This window comes from Stegostoma tigrinum, chromosome 20, assembly GCF_030684315.1.
Source record: "Stegostoma tigrinum isolate sSteTig4 chromosome 20, sSteTig4.hap1, whole genome shotgun sequence".
Taxonomy (NCBI): Eukaryota; Metazoa; Chordata; class Chondrichthyes; order Orectolobiformes; family Stegostomatidae; genus Stegostoma; species Stegostoma tigrinum.
In genome coordinates this window covers 56836055-56857263 of record NC_081373.1, presented here as the reverse complement: position 1 = coordinate 56857263, position 21209 = coordinate 56836055, and the positions used below count along the sequence as shown (strand labels likewise).

Here is a 21209-nt window from a genome sequence, read left to right as displayed (position 1 = left end):
TCCAAACAAGTAGACCTAGAGAATCTGACAGATGAAAGATCTGGGCATGGCTGTCGGTGGAGCCCTGCACTCAAGGTCTTTGGTACATGTTGGAATGATTTGGATAAAGGGACATCAGAGGTCATGACTGCTGTAGAACACATAGGATTGGAGCAAGAAAGACAAATCTATCATATGCAATATTTTCCTTTGGAAATTCTGAAGAAATTCCCATCAACATCCAAATCGCTAGAAGTTTACTATTGCCGTCCAGATAAAAAGGGACTGACCGGAACAATTATTCCCAACACAGCTGATCTCAAATCAAATCTACAAATATTCACAAAGGTTTACTGGAACACCAACTGCTGGAGATTACAAGTTTCACAGTATTTAAAGATGAACTTCCATCAAATAGGTGATTGAGTGTGCAAAATAAGCCTCAGATTTGTTATATTTGTGTACATATAATATTAACAGATCAAGAATAAAATATTCATACATAAAGTATTAGAAAACTGACAGTAGTAACTGTGGGTCCAATTTTTTCAGTCCATATTAAACTCATCTCTGTCCTCAGAGCTGGGGTGCAGGAACTGAAATTGATTACCTAGCCTAATGAAATGCAAAGGTGGCATAGGATGGCAATAATTTTCACAAACCTGAAACACAGAGAACACTGATGCTGACTTTCAGTCTTAATCGCAAGTAATTACTCAAATAAATAATAGTTTAGTATCCACATCAGAGGACAGTAGTTCCCGCATCATACCAGGGCAGTCTTCATAGCAGAAATGTTCTTATGGATGACGGTCACAAAAATTGCAATCATGAATTTGGTAGTCTGGGTAACGTCCTGAAATGTCTTCAGTTCAGATGGAGAACTTGTCTCATCAGTTCATAAGTGGTAAATGCCACTGCTTGAGATGGGATACATCGAATGTAATTGAGGGTGAGTCCCCGGTAGAGGCCTTTCCGTATGCCATGCACCTTATAGACATATTTCAGAGTTTTACACATTGATCTGATGGAGTAATAGAGATTAAACTGGTATTTATTCCTCGTGAAAACACAATGTTACAAATCATTTAAGTTTTCTTGTTAAAGTAACCAGATGGTTAAGACTACTGAAGAAACTGTGCACTCATTAATGCATCACTGTGTGCCAATCACTGGTCCCTGTGTAAGAGTCCAGCCCAGTGATTCATGGCATCCTTTCCCCAGGAGGAGGGAGAAAGTGAGACAGCACGACAGCGAAACAGACAGCGCGAGAGAGAGAGAGACAGCACGAGAGAGAAAGAGACAGTACGAGAGACAGCAAGAGAGAGAAAGCATGAGCAAGAGACAGCACGAGAAAATGTCCACTGGATAACTGCCAACATTTAAGGGGAGTGAGCAATGAGTAGGATGGCACAGGAATAACAGGGTTACCGTCTGAATCACCTCACTTTATAAAGTAGAGGAAAGTAGATGAAGTCTCCATGAGGTTATCTAAAGGGAGAATGTATTTAAATAACCATTTCCAGGGTCTTGCACTCACTCTAGACATTTACTGACACAGATTCCATATCAGTAAGTACTGGGAACCTGGTCTAGCCTGTGAGGTTGCACAAATTTAAACTGAGTGTTTTGGACATGGTTTCTAGTGACTTATATATTTCACGTGACTTATATATTTCACGTGACCCTTAAGATATACACTCTTTTTATTGCATATCCTTCACTGTTAGTTAAACAGTCACTGATTGGAGTTTACATGTAGCAACTGCTTTATTGTGCAGCAGACAGGAGGGTTGAGATATTATCATATCACAATTACCAGAAAAATCTTTCTACACCCAAAGGTTGTACTTACACACATTTATCAGCTTCAGTCAGAATGGAGCCTAGCTGCATTCGCCTCCGAGCCACATCTAAGGGGTATCTACAACAAAAGCAAACATTCAACAGCCTCTCTGAAAATATGTTCCAAGTGATAACTTTAAAATCATTAATGATAAAATCTGTACACCATGAATTTACAATTTCACCTCAGCCTTGCCCACCACCTAATGCTCATGCCTGGCCACTGACCAAATCTGGGCCAATGCACCCAGCATTCTCTCCTAATTTAAGAATTGCACCCTTAAGTGAGTGTGATTTTAGCAAAAATGAACTGATGAGAGAGTCAGAGATAATAGGGACTATAGATGCTGGAGAATCTGAGATAACAAGGTATTGAGCTGGATGAACACAGCAGGCCAAGCAGCATCTTAGGAGCAGGAAAGCTGACATTTCTGGCCCAGACCCTTCTGATGAAGAGTCTAGGCCCCAAACATCAGCTTTCTTGCTCCTAAGATGCTGCTTGTCCTGCTGTGTTCATCCATCACTACACCTTCATGAGACAGTCAGCAAGGAGTCAGTAAGTGTTTCTTTCAGGTGCTCCAGTTTCCTCGCACAGTCCAAAGATGTGCAGGTTAGGTGGATGGGCCATGCTAAATTGTTCCAAGATGTGTAGGTAATGGGAAATGAGGACTTATGGGGATAGGGTAGGGGGTTAGGTCTGGGCAGCATGCTCTTTGGAGAATCAGTGTCGACTCAATGGGCCAAATGGCCCGCTTCTACACTGCAGGAATTCTACGATTCACTCCAGATTTGTAACAGGTGAATGGTTAGTCATGACCAACCAACTGAGTTAATTCTTTGGGAAAGCAACAAAATTGGTGGATATGGGAGTGACTATATTATTTATATGGACCTGCAGAAGGCAGTGAACTCAAATTTGCATAAGAAACTTAACAGAAATGGGAGCACATGGAATCAAAGTCAAACTATTGGCTTGAATGGCGAATTGGTCAGGAGAAAAGTGAGACAGAGTTGGGATAATGGGTCTGTACTGAACATGACAAATGGCTTCCACTGGACATCTGTACTGGGGCCGTGGCTTTTCATTGAGTCATGCACTTGCTGATATCAATAAGTTGGTTGGCCCAGCAAGCAAGTTGGATAGGAGGTGAAAACTGTAAAGGAAAACTGACAGATGTGACCAGACAACATAGAGTTCAATGTGGGAGAGGACAGAGTTAATCATTTCAATCCCAAGGAAGATGTAAATGTAATATTTCTAATAGGCTGGAAGTTAGAAACTGTGGGTGATCTGACAGACCTAACTGTGGACGAAGTCAGAAATCACACAACACCATGTTATAGTCCAAGATAATAAAATGTGAGGCTGGATGAACACAGCAGGCCCAGCAGCATCCCAGGAGCACAAAAGCTGACGTTTCGGGCCTAGACCCTTCATCAGAAAAGGGGGATGGTGAGAGGGTTCTGAAATAAATGTTATAGTCCAACAGGTTATATAACCTGGTGTTGTGTGATTTCTGACTTTGTCCACCCCAGTCCAACACTGGCACCTCCACATCATAACTGTGAATGAGCAGAGAAATTTAAGGATCAAATTATAGAAGCCAGTGAAAACAAAGAGGCAGGAATGAAAAATAAATGAAACCAGCTCAACAGGGTTAAAATACAAAGGGATGGAAGTATAGCACAGCTGCAGAGCTGACTGAATTAGACTAGATTTGTTTTCCTTGACAATAGGAGATTTAAGGAGTGGCCTAATTGAGATATTTAAGGTAAATCAAAGATTCGATAGAGAAAACAAATTTCTCAGGTGGGACAGCCCAGACCAGTGGGGGTTTCACTTCACAATTAGGCTGCTCAGGAGTGATGTCAAGAAGCACTTCTTCATCCAAGGGACAGTACACATTTGAAATTTCCTCACAAAAGCTGTTGCAAATTTAAAACTGAGATTTAAAAAACTTTTGTTAGGCTAGGATCTTAAATGTTTTAGAAACAAGGAGGGTAAATGGTGTTAATGATTCAAATCAGCCATGATCTATGAGATTCAATGAAATATGTGAGCATCTGATCATGGCGACCTATTATTTGTGTGATGAGACTATCTGTTACAGACAGATCACCTGTCCCAATCTTGGGGAGATGGTGGTGTAGTGGTAAAGTCACCAGACTAGTAATCCAAGATAACAAAGTGTGGAGCTGGATGAACACAGCAGGCCAAGCAGCATCTTAGGAGCACAAAAGCTGACGTTTTGGGCATAGACCCTTAATCAGAAAAGGGGGATGGGGAGAGGCTTCTGAAATAAACAGGGAGAGAGGGGGAGGCAAATCGAAGATGGATAGAGGAGAAGATAGGTGGAGGGGAGAGTATAGGTAGGAAGGTAGGGTGGGGATAGGAGACTAGTAATCCAGTCACCCAGGCTAACATTTCAAGAACATTTGGTCAAATCTAACCACAGCCTGTGGAATTTAAATGTGATGAATTAAATCTAAAATATAAAGCTAGTCTCCATAGTAAGCATGAATCTACCATCAAATAAAAACCAAAAGAACTGCGGATTCTGTAAACCAGGAACGAAAACAAAGTTGCTGGAAAAGCTCAGCAGGTCTGGCAGCATCTGTGAAGGAGAAAACAGAGTTAATATTTCACGTCCGGTGACCCTTCCTCAGAAGGATAACAGAGCAACTTTGTTTTTGTTCCTGAATCTACCATCAATTGTTGTAAAACCCATAAGATTCACTAATGCCCTTTAGGGAAGGAAATCTGATGTCCTTATCCAATCTGACCTACATGATTATGAAAAGAAACTAGTAGAGGGCATAAAAGACAATAAGGAAAACACTTGTGTAAAGGGAAAGTGGCTGGTTAAGAGTACTATTGATCTACTGAAGGTTGCAACTGGGGATATCATCAATGATCAAGGTACACAAATGGAGTTAGACCACACAAAAACAGCCATGATCGCATTGAGTGATGGAACAGGCTAAAGGGGCTGAATGGCCTTCTCCTGTTCCTATGAGAGTCCAAATCTATAGCAACATGGTTAACTCTGAAATGAATTCATAGCATGCCATTCAGTTTAACAGCAATTAGGGATGGGTAACAAATATTGGACTTATCAGTGAAGCCCACATCCCATTACAGATTAAAATGCAAATATGAAATTTTGGATGAAGATGATGACAGCAAATATAAGTGATAGATAATTGTCTGCTATGATAATATCAGAATAGCCATGACCTTTCTTCTCCTCGCAGTTATGCAGATGAACACTTACGATACTGTTTGAGCAAATGCGCCTGCTATTCCACCACAAAGCAAGTTCACGTGGGTTTTTAAAACCAGAACATTTGGATTGTCAGATGAAGGCCTTCCAAGAATACCAGGAGCCTGACTGAGACCAATACTTTTCAAGGTGCCAAAAGTGAAGAACGAAATTCCTGAAATTAATATTTAATAATGTAAAATCTGAAACAAATGATGGATACAGAAAACAAAAACAAAATACATTTCTAACTGTTATTTTTGATTAAAGCAATATACGGATTAAGGGGGTTATGAGGAGGGAAGATTACAGCCTATGTTTGAACATAGAGCTTGTCCTTTAAGGGTGGAATCTGTCATTTTTACCTGGTGTGGCCTAAATTTTAACTCTTGACACAGCAATAAACTGATTTTTAATTCCCTTAGCAAGCCACTCAGCTGCCTTACCACCATATTCCCAAAGACAATTAGGAGGAAGCTCCTTATTAGGATGGTAGATAATAAAAGTTGGCTTATGAGTGACACATCCCATGAGTGAATAAAAATAATCTTCGCAATGAAGTAAAGGATGATCTGCCCATTTGATATCAGAATTGAAAGTGAAAGGATGAGACAGCAGGTTTTAATGTATCATTGCCCTCAGTCCTTACAGAAACATTTATTCAATATCACCACAGCTCACAAAAAAGTAGTAACAATAAAAGTGCACGTTCTTTGAACTCGGGTACCTGCATAAGGAGCCATGCCAATAATAGTTGGAGTTAGACCTCTGTAAAATCCTTGAAATCCTCCTTCCTTTACAAAAAGAAAAAACAAAATTTGGAACATATATAGACTTTATCTTAATCACTTCATATTTAGCCTCAACTGTACAACAGACTCCATGAAGACAGTACCTCTTGCAGTAATGGCTTTGTGTGTATCATATTCTCAGCATTTCACAGCTTGCTATGTCAGATTGTGTCAACTTTGCTGTAAACTGAGTCCTTTTTTGTTGGGTAGTAGGGAAGTAATTGCTCTGTGCACTAATAACACCAATAATATTTTGCACTTCTATAAAAATCAATGAAATTGCAGGGTTGATAGAGTTGCTGTGTATGTGAACCCTGATGCATTTTTTAGACAAGACAAGGGACTGCATTTAGATAAGGGCGAGGAAGACTCCAGAGGTTAAAGTATGGGCATGGGTAGATTAACCATTACAAGTGCCTCTTTAGCTATTATTGAACTGTTAAGAATGGGGTCAGTCTGGGACACACACAATTGAGACTGTAAAGTAAAGGAGGGTAAAGTGTTATTTAAAGAGTAAAGTGTTACTTAAACAGACTATTATTTAAATGGAGACAGACTCCTAACATGTGCAGTAGACAGATCTGGGTGCTCTTGTGCAGAAAATATTTGAAGTTGGATATAGGTACAGCAAGTAATTAGGAAGGCAAATAGAATTTTGGCCTTTTATACTTGGGGTTTGAAGTTTAAAAACAGGGAAGCTGTGTTACAATTGTGCAGATTACACTTGGAGTACTGTGTACAGCTTTGGTTTCCAAATTTAACAAAGCATGTACTGGCATTGCAGGGAGTTCAAATGAGATTCAGTGGGCTGAATCCTGGGAATAAGGGATTGGCTTTCAAATACATCTTAAAAAAAGAGAGGATTTAGCACACAAAACCCACATGCCACTGGTCCAAAATCTAAAAATCCAAAATAATTGATACTAAAATATATAGAAATCACCCCCTTCCTACCTATTTCTTTACCAGTGTAGTCCACAACATCCAACTGGTCACCCATCCCAGAAGAATATCCTACAGCCATTCTGCAACATCTGAGTCTTGCTCAAGGCGGCAAACAAACCTGGAAATATGTTAATGGATACAAGTAGCATTGTTTTAGTACTTACCTATTCTCCTAACTAAAGAGTCCCCTGAAGTATCAAATACATAGATTTATAAATTTGAATTTATAGGGTATATATTAAAGAGCAGGAGGTCTAGAGTGGACATGAAGAATAACTTTTTTCATCAAGGGGAAATTTGGTGGGAATTTGGAACTCACCTCTACAGAGGCAGAAACCCTCATAACATTTAAGAAATGTTTTAATGTGCACCTGTGATGCCAAGGCCAAATGCCAGAAAACGGGATTAGAAAGGTTAAGTGATTTCTTTTGACCAGCACAGATCCGGTGAGTCAAAGGGCCTCTTTCTGTGCTGCAGATATTTCTGACTTGAAATTAACTTCTCCAAACTTTATATGCCTTTATGCAACCAAGAAGTGAATACCATACAGTTCACCTTTCTGAAACTTATAAAGGGTTCTACCTTTGTAACACAGCAGTGCGAACTTCCATTTTTCAGTCTGTGTTCCCAATAATAATGTATATCATCCTCGCTACATGATATAAAAGAAACAGCTGATGGCACTGGATTTTGCAAAGGCTATGAGTCCTGACACCCTCTAAATTGTACTAGAGACATGAGTTCCAAAACTAGTCATACTCCTTGCCAAGCCATTCCAAGAAATTTACAGCAATGTGGAAAACTACCCCGGTATGGCAGGTGCACAAAAAGCAGGACATACCAAATCTAGCTCATTACTACTGCCCATCAGTCTACTCTCAATCATAAGCAAAGTGATGCTGGTGTCACCGATACTGCTAACATGAAACACTTGCTCAGCAGTGACCTGCACACTAACACTTAGTTTGGGTTCTACCAGGGCCACCCAGTTTCTGACCTCATTACAGCCTTGGTCCAAATATAAACAAAACAGATAAATTGAAGAAAGGAAGTGAGGCCAAGTATCCTTGACATCAAGGCTGTATTTGACAAAGTGCCACATAAAGCAGCCCAAGGAAAAGTGCAGCCAATGGGAATTAGGAGGAAACTCTCTCTTGGTCAAAGTTATAATTAACACAAAGGAAGATGTCATGGTTGTTGGAGGTCAGTCAGCTCCAGGGCATCTCCGCAGGAGTTCCTGAGTGTTGTGTCCAATGCCCAACCATCTTCAGCTGCTTCATCAACAACATTCCCTCTATCGTACGGTCAGAAGTGAGGATGTTCATCAATGATTGCCAGTTATTCAGCACCATTTACGATTCGTCAGGTACTGAAGCAATTCATGTCCAAATGCAACTGAACCTGGACAATATCCAGGCTTGGACTGATAAGTGGCAAGAAACATTCATACCACACAATTTCCAGTCAATGAGCACCCCAAGCAAGAAAGAATCCAACCACTGGATCCTCACATTTAATGGCATTAGAGTTCCTCAAACCCACTATCAACTTTCTAAGGGTTGGGTACCAGAAACTGAACTGACTAGCCATTTAAATAGAGGGCAAACAACAGGTACAGACTGACAATTCTGCAGTGAGACACAACTTTCCAGATCAATAAGATTGTGCACTCACACTAGGAGTGTGGTCCTCTGTTTGTATAATTGTGTGTCTGCAGTCAGTCTTCCACCACTACACCCCCATCTCGAGCTGCCTCAATGATTCACACAAGCTCCATGCAATCTGGCCAAACAAGGGCAGCATATATATAAGAAGGCCAACACCTGAAAATTCCCCTCCAAACACACACCATCCTGACTTGGAAATATATTGTCATTCCTTTATTGTTGCTGGGTCAAAAATCTTGGAACTTGGTCCTAAATAGCATTGTGGGTCCACATGTATCACACAGAGAGCAGCTCACCACAATCTACCAAAGGGCAATTAGTGACAGGAAAAAAATGCTGGCTAAGCCAGTGTTGACCACATCTTGAATGAACAAAAACAGAATAGAAGGTCTGGAACTAATATGGCAGAGTACCCAAGAAAGGAGCTATGAAAGAAGACAAAGACAGGCCCTGGGAAAGATAGAGATAAAGAAAAAAGGAGTAACATAAAATGAATAAATGACACTGAACCTAATGTAAATGCACATCTAGAACAGCAATCAAATATGAATGGACACTGGAAAACACTAATTAGAAAGCAAAATTTGGATAAATATGGCCTGATAACATGGAGTGTACGTGAACCATTGAGTCAGCTCGAGTTGGGAGTGTGGTGGTGGAAGACTGACTGCAGACACACAAAATCATACAAACAGGGGACCACACACAGTGTGAATGCACGAACAGGAGAGCAGCACTCCCAGTGTGATCCCAGGAACAGGGTACAGTGCTCCCAGAGTGACCACATAAACAGGGAGTCATGCTCCAGAGTGACAAGATGAACAGGGAGTAATACTGAGAAAGGAAGCTCTTTCCTTTAAACCCAATGGCGAGCTGCCTGTTACTCTGGCAGTGAGGCCCAGGTCACACAAGAAGGGGCATCTTGCACCTGACAGTCTAGAAAGGATGTGGCTGTCTGTCATTATTAATGCAGCTGTTGCTGACCTGCTGGAACACCTTGGCCTTTTTAAATAGCTACATTGGCTTAAGCTCTGCGGTTTTAAACTTCCCACCTTCCCAGCAATGTAAAATCCTTCAGGAGTGGTATTACCGCTTCAAACCAGACCTCCGTGTGCAGGGTCTTGCTGGAATAAAACCACAGTGGCTATATAATAGTCACATTAACTGCTAGCTTGCTCACAGGAATTGGATCCAGTATCTTTTCATTCTTCCAATATTTCTGTTTAACTGGAATGGAAGCAATGGAGCATTTTCACATGGTTGAAGATTGTACCTGGCATTAAAAAGGGGTCCCGAACACAAATTATTAAAAAATGGATTTTTCTCATTCTACGGGCAGATTAAGGAAAGGTCCATTGAAAATGAGGGCAAAATCAAAATCCTTTTATAACCATGGGATTGAAGTTTACACCCAAGAAGCTATAAACTATGATCAAAACTTCAATCATTGAAATGCTGGACAACTGAACTTACTAACAGTATATTAGGGAACCTCAGCATTTAACTACTTTCAATTTTCTAACAGCGCTCATCAGGCTCATTTCTCATATACTGTAACAGAAAGATGCAATACGCACCTGTGTATAAATGACCCTGAAAGCATCAATGATTCCAGCATACCCATGCTCGCCCTTCACCTGGAAGGCCAAACGGGCTCGAATCATGTCAAGTGGATAAGTACATATCACTGCAGTCATCCCTGCAAAACAACACTACTTATTGTCTGTTGTTCTCTCAAATAACATGAAATAAATATAAAACTAAACTTAAGGTTTACATGGTCAGTGGTAAAACAAACTTGGTGTTATCATTTGGTAACCATTCTGTTTGACCAGTTTAATAAGGAACATTGGCAGGATTCAAGATGGTTTTGTACGACGTGCTGTAACATTCTCAAAGTCAGTCATGACTGTCTGATGACAAAGAGGATTGCCAGTCCCTGGGAAACATCAGCCCATTAACATCAGCAGCTGTGTTTCAACCATGTGCAACTCAGGAAAAAAAAAATCAAAAAGTTCCAAGAGGATCTAGGTCACACCTAGATGGGCACTGAAGACCAACAAACCCATAATCATGGGTGACTTCAACACTCATCAGTCAGGCTATCAATGACAAATGTGTTAATGGAAATAACTATTCTAACTGCCTTCCGCTCTGAAGAAAACACTGAGCAGAGTCAGATCATCAACAACACCTTACCAGCGAGTTTTGAGAAGATTTGTAGCTCAGGTTGAGGTTCTAGATGTGAGTTTGCTCGCTGAGCTGGAAGGTTCGGTTTCAGACGTTTCGTCACCATTCTAGGTAACATCATCAGTGAGCCTCCGACGAAGCCTTGTGATTCGGTTCTCTAATTGTGGGGTCGGGTCTATCGCCACCTGAGCTTCGTCGGAGGCTCACTGATGATGTTACCTAGAATGGTGACGAATCGTCTGAAAATGAACCTTCCAGCTCAGCGAGCAAACTCACATCCAACACCTTACCAGCTGCAAAAGATCAAGATGCCTTGGATGCCAAGGGCATCTTGTAAGGGTGTTACTGATTTCCAACATCTGCAGCTCTTTCAATTTTTATTCAGTTAAATCTGTGGGTTTTTCTTTCCCAGAAAATAGTGGTAGGTGTGATTCCAGGTTGAGTTAAGTGGATATTAATAGACAAGAGAATCAAGGAAAGTGCAACTGAGACCACAACCAGATCAATATTTACTTCAACAACTGATCAAACAGATCAACAAATTTATTTCAATGCAAGAAGACTGACAGATGAACTGAGGGCATGGTTGGGAACGTGAAACATGAGATCTCATAGCTGCTACAGAGAAAGACGGTACAGAGAAAGACAGGACTGGCAGCTTAATGCTCCGGGGTATAGATGCTATAGGAAGGGTGGAAAGGGAGGCAAGAGAGGAGGGGATGTGACGTTTTTAGTTAGAGACAACATTAATGCTGTACTTAGGGAGGATACTCTAGGGAGTACATACAGTGCAGTTAAAAGGCTGGAAATGAGGAATAAGAAAGGGATGATTGCCTTGTTGGGATTGTATTATAGGCCCCTCATTAGTGAGAAATTGAGAAGCAAATATATAAGAAGATCTCAGATATCTGTGAGAATAACAGAGTTGTAATGATAGTGGATCTTAACTTTCCAAACATAGGCTGGGGCTGTCATAATTTTAAGGGCTTCAATGGGGAAGAAACTGTTAAGTGCGTACAAGAAAACTTTCTTATTCAATATGTGGATGTATCTAATAGAGAAGGAGCAATACTTGACCTTCTGTTGGGAAATAAGGCAGAGCAAGTAACGGAGGTGTCTATGGGGGAGCTGTTTGGGGGAAGTGCTCATAATCCTACTGAGTTTTAAAATACTAATGGAATGGGGTAGAACTGATCAAAACGTTAAAGGCATAAATTGAAGTAAGGCCAATTTTGGCAGTATTCGACAGGAACTTTCAAAGTTGATTGGGGGAGGCTATTTGCAGGTAAAGGAACAGTTGGGAAGCAGGAGGCCTTTAAAAATGAGATAACAAGAGATCAGAGACAGTATGTTCCTGTTAGGGTGAAGGGCAAGGCTGTTACATGTAGGGAATGCTGGATGACTAGAGAAATTGAGGCTTTGGTCAAAAAAAAGGAGGCATATATCAGGTATACACAGCAAGGATCGAGTGATTTGCTAAAGGAGTCCAACAGCTGCAGGAGTACACTTAGGAGGGAAATCAGAACGGCAGAAAGGGGACATGTGATAACTTTGGCAAACAGAGTATGTTATTAGCATAATAACGGCAAAAGAGTAACTAGGGAGAGAATACGGCCCCTTAAAGACCAATGTGGGCATCTGTGTGTGAAACCACAGGAGATGGCTGAGACACTAAACAAATATTTTGCGTCAGTATTTACTGTGGAGGACACGGAAGCTAAAGAACTTGGGGAAAAAAATAGGGATGTCTTGAAAACAGTTAAAATGCATAAAGGTGTATAAATCTCCAGGACCCGATCCAGTGTTTCCTAGAACTTTTCAGGAAGCTAGGGAAGAGATTCCTGGGGCCCTTGCTGAGACATTTGTATCATCGACAGCCAAGGATGGGGCGCTGGAAGACTGGAGGCTATTGTTTAAGAAAGCCTGTAAGGAAAAGTTAGGGGAACTAGTGAGCCTCATGTCAGTGGTGGGTAAGTTGTTGGACAGGATTCTGAGGAGCAGGGTTTAAATGCATTTGGAGAGGCAAGGACTATTTAAGGATAGATAACATGGCTTGTGTGTGGGAAATTGTATCTCACTAACTTGATTGAGTTTCATGAAGAGGTGACAAAGAAGGCGAAGTGGTAGGAACTTCATCAAAGCATTCGACAAAGTTCCGCATGGTATTCTGGTTAGTAAGGATAAATCACATAGGACTCAGGGGGAGCTAGCCAAACCTGGCTTGAAGGTAAGAGGCAGAGGGTTGCTTTCTTGAAGCATGCCACAAGGATTGGGGCGGGGTTCACTGCTTTTCATCATTTATATAAAATGATTTGGGTGTGAATATAGGAGGCATGGTTGGTAAGTTTGCAGATGCCACCACAATAGGTGATATACTGGACAGTGAAGAAGATTTATCTCAGAGTACAACGGGACCTTGATCAGATGGGTCAATGGCTCAAGGAGTGGCAGGAAGAGTTTAATTTAGATAAATACGAGGTGTTGCATTTTTGAAAGACATATCAAGGCAGGCCTTATACACTTAATGGTAGGCCCCTGGGGAACGTTGCCAAACAAAGAGGCCTAGGAGTGCAGTGCATAATTCCTTGAATGCGGAGTCGCAGGTAGATAGTGTGATGAAGAACGCAATTGTGACACTCTAGTCAGTCAGAGCATTGAGTATAGGAGTTGCGATGTCTTGTTGCAGCTGTACAGGCCATTGTGAGGCCACTTTTGGAATATTGTGTACATTTCTGGTCGCCCTTCTATAGGAAAGATGTTGTTAAATTTGACAGGGTGCAGAAAAGATTTACAAGGATGCTACCAGGACTGGAGTCTTTGAGCTCTAGGGAGAGGTTGAATAGGTTGGGGTTTTTTGCCCCTGGCGCATCAGATGTTGAGGAGTGCCTTTATAGAGGTTTATAAAATCTGGAGGGTCATGGATAGTGTGAATAGTCATGGTCATTTTCCTAGGGTGGGGAATTCCGAAGTTACAGGCAGAGGTTTAGGGTGAGAGGGGAAAGATTTAAAAAGGAGCTGTGGGGTAACTTCTTCACCAGAGGTTGGTGCGTGTATGGAATGCGCTGTCAGAGGAAGTGGTGGAGGTGGTTAAAATTACACATTTAAAAGGCACTTGGAAGGGTTTACAGGGAAACAAGCCAAATGCTGGCAAATGGGATTAGGTCAGATTGGGACGTTTGGTGGGTGCAGATGGGTTGGACCAAAGGCCCAGTTTCCATGCTGTATGAATCTATGATTCTATCTGTGACAGCTGGACCCAAAGAATTAAATTTACAGAGTGCATGCACAAAATAGTATTGTATTCCTTGGAATTTAGATGCTTAATGGATGATTTGATTAAGGTGTAAAGATATTAAGGGTAATAGATAGCATAGAAGTGGAAAAGATATTTTGACTGATGGGGATTCTGTGATTAAGAGCATAAACCTAGAAGTTACAGCCTGTAAAAACCAAAAGAATTGAGGATGCTGTAAATCAGGAACAAAAACAGAAGTTTCTGGAAAAGCAGAAGGGTCTAAGGAAGGGTCACCTGACCTGAAATGTTAACTCTGATTTTTTTTCATTACAGATGCTGCCAGACCTGCTGAGCTTTTCAAGTTATAGCCAGTATTGAAGTTAGGAAACACCTGTGTGCACAATATTTGAATCAAGGTTTCCAGAATAATGCCAAATACAGGGAATTTGGCTGAGCAATGGGATGCTGTTCTGGTGTACAAAACTAGGAGCTGTTTGAGGGAGAGGCCAAGAGCTGGAGTCTAGATCAAAGTACAATTAGATTCTAAACAGCAGGGAAAGATCAAGGATGGGCAGCTGAGACTTATTGAATGCAATTCCTGAACCCTTTGGGAACTTTGGGTTCCTACGCATGTCTTGAGGGAACCATCTGTGTCGGAATTGCCGCCAGCTGTTTTAACTCTGAGGCAGCTGCAGCTAGGGCAGACCAATTTGTAAAAAATTTGATTTTTACCCAGCAACACTAAAGGAACAGTGATACAATTCCAAATCAGGATGGCAAGTGGCTTGGAGGAGTACTTGTAGGTAGTGGTGTTTCAATGTATCTGCTGCCCTTGTTCTTACTAGATGGTAGTGGTCATGGGTTTGGAAGACACTACCTAGGGAGCCTTGATGAATTGCTGCAGTGAATCTTGTAGATAGTACACAGCACAGCTGCTGAGCATCAGTGGAAGAGGGAATGGGTTTTGTGGATGTGGTGCTAATCAAACAGACTGCTGTGTTCTTTAGTGTCGTTGGAAAGTCATTCACCCAGGCAAGTGGCGAATATTACATCACACTCCTAACCCCTGCATTGGAGACGGTGGACAGACGTTAGGAAGTCAGGAGGTGAGTTATTTGCTGCAGTTTTCCCAACCACTGTCCTGTTTTTGTTGCGTCTGTATTTATACGGATAGTCCAATTCAGTTTCCAATCAATGTTAATTCCCAAGATGTTGATCTGAAGAAGGGTCTAGGCCTGAAATGTCAGCTTTCCTGCTCCTATGATGCTGCTTGGTCTGCTGTATTCATCCAGCTCTACATCTCGTTATCAATGATTCTATACAACTTGGTCAGTTTTTGAAAGATTAATCAGGAAAAATTCAACATTTGAGTCACTTAAGGATAGCTAGTACACAACCTAATAGAACAACATATATCATGCCAGTAAGCTTCGTATGGTCAGGAAGAAGAGATCATATCGAGAGTGAGAGAAAGCCCGAGTGTGTACAAGCTTAGGGAATTTGGAGGCAATACAGGAATTTAGTGAAAAGGCAAACAGGAGCTTTTAGCTTGCTTTCTGTTGATCCATAGTTTTCAAGGTTTTCTTTTACAGGATAAACTGAAGTCCAGAGTCACGGACACAGCACAAAAGCACAACATTACAGGTAAACTGCAAGTTCAATGGTTGGTGATAACTTCTCATGTGACTATTATAGATTACTTCAGATCGAAGATAAATAGGGGAAATGTTTATAGGCTACAAACTAAAAGACAGGTATGAATTTTAAAAAAATCAAATTAAGAACTAAGTAAGTCAAATAGAGATACAGGGCCAGGAGGTATCTTCTAACTGCATGACGTGGTAGCTGGTGGACACCATTGCGGCTTATAGTGACTACATTTGTAGCAAGTTGTTGGTTGCTCCAGGAACTCTGGCTAGGAGATGATGAGCTGGAGTCTGAGCTTTGATCACTGTGAGACATCAAAGAGGGGAGGAATTACTTGGATGCTGTGTTTCAGGAGGCGGTCACACCCCTTAGTTACCTACCTTGAATTCAGTCAATGGTCAGGAACAATAAGGTGTGGCAATGAATGATGCAGGTAGAGGGATCTAGGAGGTAGTGCTGCAGGACCCTCAGTTCTTAAGCTTGTCTATCAGATTTAAGATTCTTGTTCCTGTGTCAATAACAATAGGGGCTGAAGGGAGGATGAGCAATCTGGCCATAGTTGAGAGGTGCAGGAAGCCATTCAAGAGGTGCAAGAAAAGAGAAATGTGGTTATAATTGGGGACAGTATTGTCAAGGGAATAGACACTGCTCGCTATGGCCAGGATCAAGTGTTGCCATTTTTATAAATGACCTGGATGAGGGTGTAGAAGGGTGGATTAGTAAATTTGAGGATGACACTAAAGTCGGTGGAGTTGTGGATAGTGCGGAAGGATGTTGCAGGTAACAGAGGGACATAGATAAGCTGCAGAGCTGGGCTGAGAGGTGGCAAATGGAGTTTAATGCAGAAAAGTGTGAGGTGATTCATTTTGGAAGGAGTAACAAGAATACAGAGTACTGGACTAATGGTAAGATTCTTGGCAGTGTGGATGAGCAGAGAGATCTCAGTGTTCATGTGCACAGATCCCTGAAAGCTGCCACCCAGCTTTTGTGCTCCTGAGATGCTGCTTGGCCTGCTGTGTTCATCCAACTTCACACTTTGTTATCTTGGATTCTCCAGCATCTGCAGTTCCCATTATCTCTGACCCAGGTTGATACAGTTGTTAAGAAGGCATACTGTGGGTTAGGCTTTACTGGTAGCGGGGTTGAGTTTCGGAGCCATGAGGTCATGTTGCAGCTGTACAAAACTCTGGTGCGGCTGCACTTGGAATATTGTGTACAGTTCTGGTCTCCACATTATAGTAAGGATTTGGAAGCATTGGAAAGGGTGCAGAGATTTATCAGGATGTTGCCCGGTATGGAGGGAAGGTCTTATGAGGAAAGGCTGAGGGACTTGAGGCTGTTTTCGTTAGAGAAGGTTAAGAGGCGACTTAATAGAGACATACAAGATGATCAGAGGATTAGACAGAGTGAACAGTGAGCCTTTTTCTTCGGATGGTGACGGCTAGCACAAGGGGACATAGTCTAAAATTGAGGGGTGATAGAGATAGGACAGATGTCAGAGGTAGGTTCTTTACTCAGTAAGGGCATAGAATGCCCTGCCTGCAACATTAGTAGACTCGCCAACTTTAAGGGCATTTAATTGGTCATTGGATAAACATATGGATGATAATGGAATAGTGTAGGCTAGATGGGCTTCAGTTGGTTTCACATGTCAGCACAACATCGAGGGCCGAAGGGCCTGTACTGTGCTGTATGTTCTATGGTGCACGGGTTCAGTTATCTCATTGGGGCTGCAAAGCAACTTGGAATGACAGCGGATAGATCCAGCTGCCATGGTCCAAATAGGTATCAATGGTAAAAAGAGGTTCTGATGAGGGAACATGGACATCTGGGGGCTAAATGAAAAAGCAGAACCAAGAAGGTAATAATGTCTGGATTACTACCTGAGCCATGAACAAATTGGCACAGGGTCAGCAAGATTAAAGAGGTATACAGTTGGCTTAAAGATTGGTGTGGGAGAAATGTTTTTGACTTCATTAGGAACAAATACCAGTACTGGGGAAGGATGGAGGTGATCCATTGGGATGGGCTCCATCTGAATCATGTTAGCATTGCAGACTGTGGGGTAACCTTACAGAAGTTTATAAAATCATGAGAGGCATGGATAGGATGAATAGCCAAGGTCTCTTTTCCCTCAGGGCAGGGGTGCCCAAAACTAGAGGGCATAGGTTTAAGCTGGATGGGGAAAGATTTAAAAGGGACCTAAGGGGCTATCTTCTCATACAGAGCATGTATGGAATGAGCTGCCAAAAGAAGTGGTGGAGGTTGGTACAACGATGACATTTAAAAGGCATCAGGATTGGTATACAGAGTCCTGGCAAATCGTGCAAGCACGGCTGTGGATAGGGATTTAAGCTAAATTGTTGGAAGGGGTTTGGTGATATGGGAAAGTATTGAAAAAGCTAAAGATGGGGAGGGATCAGCAAAGGTTATTAATGTTTCCAGTTCAAGTAATAGACTAGAGAACATGTAAAGTGCCAGGAATCTAACCTCAGGCACAGCAAATAGAATCTCTACAGTGTGAAAACTGGCCCTTCGGCCCAACAAGTTCACACCCAACCACAGAGCATCCCTCCCAGACCCATACCCCTATAACCCACCTAATCTGCACACCCCTGAACACTGAGCAATTTAGCATGGCCAATCCAACTAGCCTGCACACCCTTGGACTGTGGGAGGAAACCAGAGTACCCAGAGGAAATCCACACAGACACGGGGAGAACGTGCAAACTCCACACAGCGTCACCCACGACTGGAAGTGAACCTGGGTCCCTGCTGCTGTGAAGCAGCAGTGCTAACCACTGAACCACCATACCACACAGATTATATGAGGGATCTGATTGCTCTGGAGACGATGCAAAGGAGACTTACCAGGATGTTGCCTGGGCCAGAGTTTCAGTTATGAAGAAAGATTGGACAGACTGGAGTTATAAGGGGACAACTATGAGAAGGGGTGCAGTCAACACAGGGCTGAGTGTTATACTTAAATGCAAGCAATATATGCAACAAGATAAATGAGGTTGTACTGCACATTGAAACTGGCAGAGACGCAAGTTCTCAGGGTTGAGAACTAAATATTCAAGGATACACATCCTATCAAAATGTCAAGCAGATTAACACGGGGCAGGATTGTATTGTTAGTAAGAATTTAAATTAAACTGACAGCAAGAAGTAATATAGTCGTAAAGATGAACAGCATGGAAACAGACTCTTTGATCCAACTCATTCATGCCAAACAGATATCCTAAATTAATCTGGTCCTATTTGCCAGCATTTGGCCCATATCCCTTTAAACCCTTCCTATTCGCACACCTATCCAGACACCTTTTAACTGTTGTAATTGTATCAACCTCCACCACTTTTTCTGGCAGCTCATTCCATACACACACCATCGTCTGCATGAAAAGGTGCCCCTTAGGACCCTTTTAAATCTTTCTCCTTCCAGCTTAAATGCTGCCCTCTAGTTTCAGACTCCCCTAACCTGGGGAAAAGATCTTGTCTATTCATCCTATCCATGCCCGTCATGATGTTATAAATCCCTATAAAGTCATCCCTCAGCCTCCAACCCAAAGGGAGAGCAGCCCCAGTCAATTCAGCCTCTCCGTTTAGCTCAAACACTCCAAACCTGGCAATATCCTTGCAAATCATTTCCAAGCTCTTTCAGTTTCACATCTCTCCTAAAGCAGGAAGACCAGAGTTGGAAGGCATATAATGCAAGTGGATAGCGTTCAGGAGACCCAAAGGGAAAAAAAGATCCAGGTGGAAGATGTGTACAGACCTCTTAGCAGTAGTCAGGATTCGAAGAAGAAAATAAATCAGATTGAAAGGCATTTAGGAAAGGGACTAATACAATAATCGTGAGGGACTTCCATATTCAGTTGGTCTGGAAAAACCAGGTTGATAGCAGATCTCAAGAAAAGAAATTTGTGGAATGCCAACAAGTTGTTTTTTTGGAGCAGCTTGTGGTACAGTTCCCTAGGGATTGGGAAATTCTAGATTTGTTGATGTGTAATGAGGCTGCCTTGACAAACAAGTTTAAGATCAAGAAACCCCAAAGGGGCAGTGACCGTAGTATGAAGAATTCACCCTGCAGTTCAAGAGGGAAGAGCTGGAATCACATGTAAATGTAGTACAATTGAGTAAAGGTAACTATAAAGATATGAAGGGAGAGCTGGCCGGAATTGATTGGAAGAGGAGCCTAGCAGAGAAAACAGTGGAGTAGAAATGGCAGAAGTTTCTGCGGGTAATTTAGATGGTATGGCAGAAAGTCATTCCAAGGATGAAACAGCATACTAAGGAGAAGACAAGACAACCGTGGCTGACAAGGGAAGTCAGGGACAGCATAAAAGCAAAAGAAAAAGCATACAATGCGGTGAAGATTAATGGGAAGCTATAGGATTGGGAAGCCTTTAAAATCAGCAGAAGACAACAATATAGAAATAAAGGGGAAAGAAGATGAAATATGAGAGTAAACTAGAAGGTTGCACAAGTTTTTTTAAGATAACTAAAAGGTAAGAGAGAGAGAGAGAGGCAACAGTGGACATTGAACCACTGGAGTTTTCTGGAGAAGTAGTAATGGAGAATAAAGAAATGGCAAAATATCTCAACAGGTACTCTGAATCAGTTTTCACAGTGGAAGACACCAGTAGTATACCAAAACTTCAAGACAGTCAGGAGGCAGAAGTGAACGTAGTACCCATAAATAAAGAGATGATGCTGGGAAAGCTGAAAAGTCTGGAGGTCCATAAACCAGTCAGACCAGATGGACCACACCTCAGAGTTCTGAAGGAGTCAGCTGAGGAGGTTGTAGAAATTGGTTTGAATTCTTTGAGGAGATAAACAGCAACTTAGGCAAAGAAGAGCCCAGTAGACATGATCTGATTGGATTTCCAGAAAGCTTCTGACAAAGTGCTGCACAGGATACTGCTAAATAAGACTGTTAGGGGCAAGAAACTGGCATAGATAGACTATTGGATGACTAGCAGAAAGCAGAGAGTAAGGATAAAAGGGCCTTATTGTCTGGCAGTGCATGGCTAGTGGAGTTCCACAGAGGTCCATGTTGGGACCACAACTATTCACATTATAGTCAATGATCTGGATGAAAAAACAACGGTCTCATTGTTGCTAAATTTGCAAATGATACAAAGACAGGTGGACAAATAGGTAGTGCTGAGGAAGCAGGGAGGCTGTATAAGGGCTTGGACAGGTTAAGAGATTGGGCAAAGAAATGGCAAATGGAACACAATTTGGGAAAGTGTGAGGTTATGCATAGAAACATAGAATATACGAGCAGGAGAAGGCCATTCTGCCCTCTGAGCCTGCTCTGCCATTCTTCACGATCACAGCTAATTGTCAATTCAATAGTCTATATTCTACTTTCTCCCCATAACCTTTGATGCCATTCGCCTCAAGTTCTATATTTAGTCGCCTCTTGAATACATTCAATGTTTTGGCATCAACTACTTCCTGTGGTAATGAATTCCACAGGCTCGTCACTGTTTGGGTGAAGAAATATCTCCTCATCACCGTCCTAAATGGTCAACCCCAAATCCTTGTACTGTAACCCCTGGTTCTGGACACATCCGCCATTGGGAACAGCCTCCCAGCATCTAGCCTGTTGAGTCCTGTTAGAATCTTATAAGTCTCT

General features: G+C 41.9%; 1 protein-coding gene across 4 annotated transcripts in view; it reads right to left on the bottom strand.

The window, feature by feature from the left end:
* Positions 1 to 219: 219 nt before the first annotated feature.
* The window catches only part of slc25a16 (solute carrier family 25 member 16), a 57859-nt gene continuing 36869 nt past the window's right edge, over positions 220 to 21209 (bottom strand). For 3 of the 4 annotated variants that reach the window (XM_048551525.2, XM_048551526.1, XM_048551528.2), the window contains exons 6-10: positions 10068 to 10189; positions 5815 to 5881; positions 5100 to 5262; positions 1835 to 1903; positions 220 to 1003 (exon numbers count right to left, since the gene is read on the bottom strand). In XM_048551525.2, the coding sequence (XP_048407482.2) occupies positions 847 to 1003; positions 1835 to 1903; positions 5100 to 5262; positions 5815 to 5881; positions 10068 to 10189 (578 nt within the window). In that variant the 3' untranslated portion in view covers positions 220 to 846. The remainder of the gene's footprint in view (positions 1004 to 1834; positions 1904 to 5099; positions 5263 to 5814; positions 5882 to 10067; positions 10190 to 21209) is intronic. The other variant, XM_059653197.1, reaches the window with a different exon arrangement.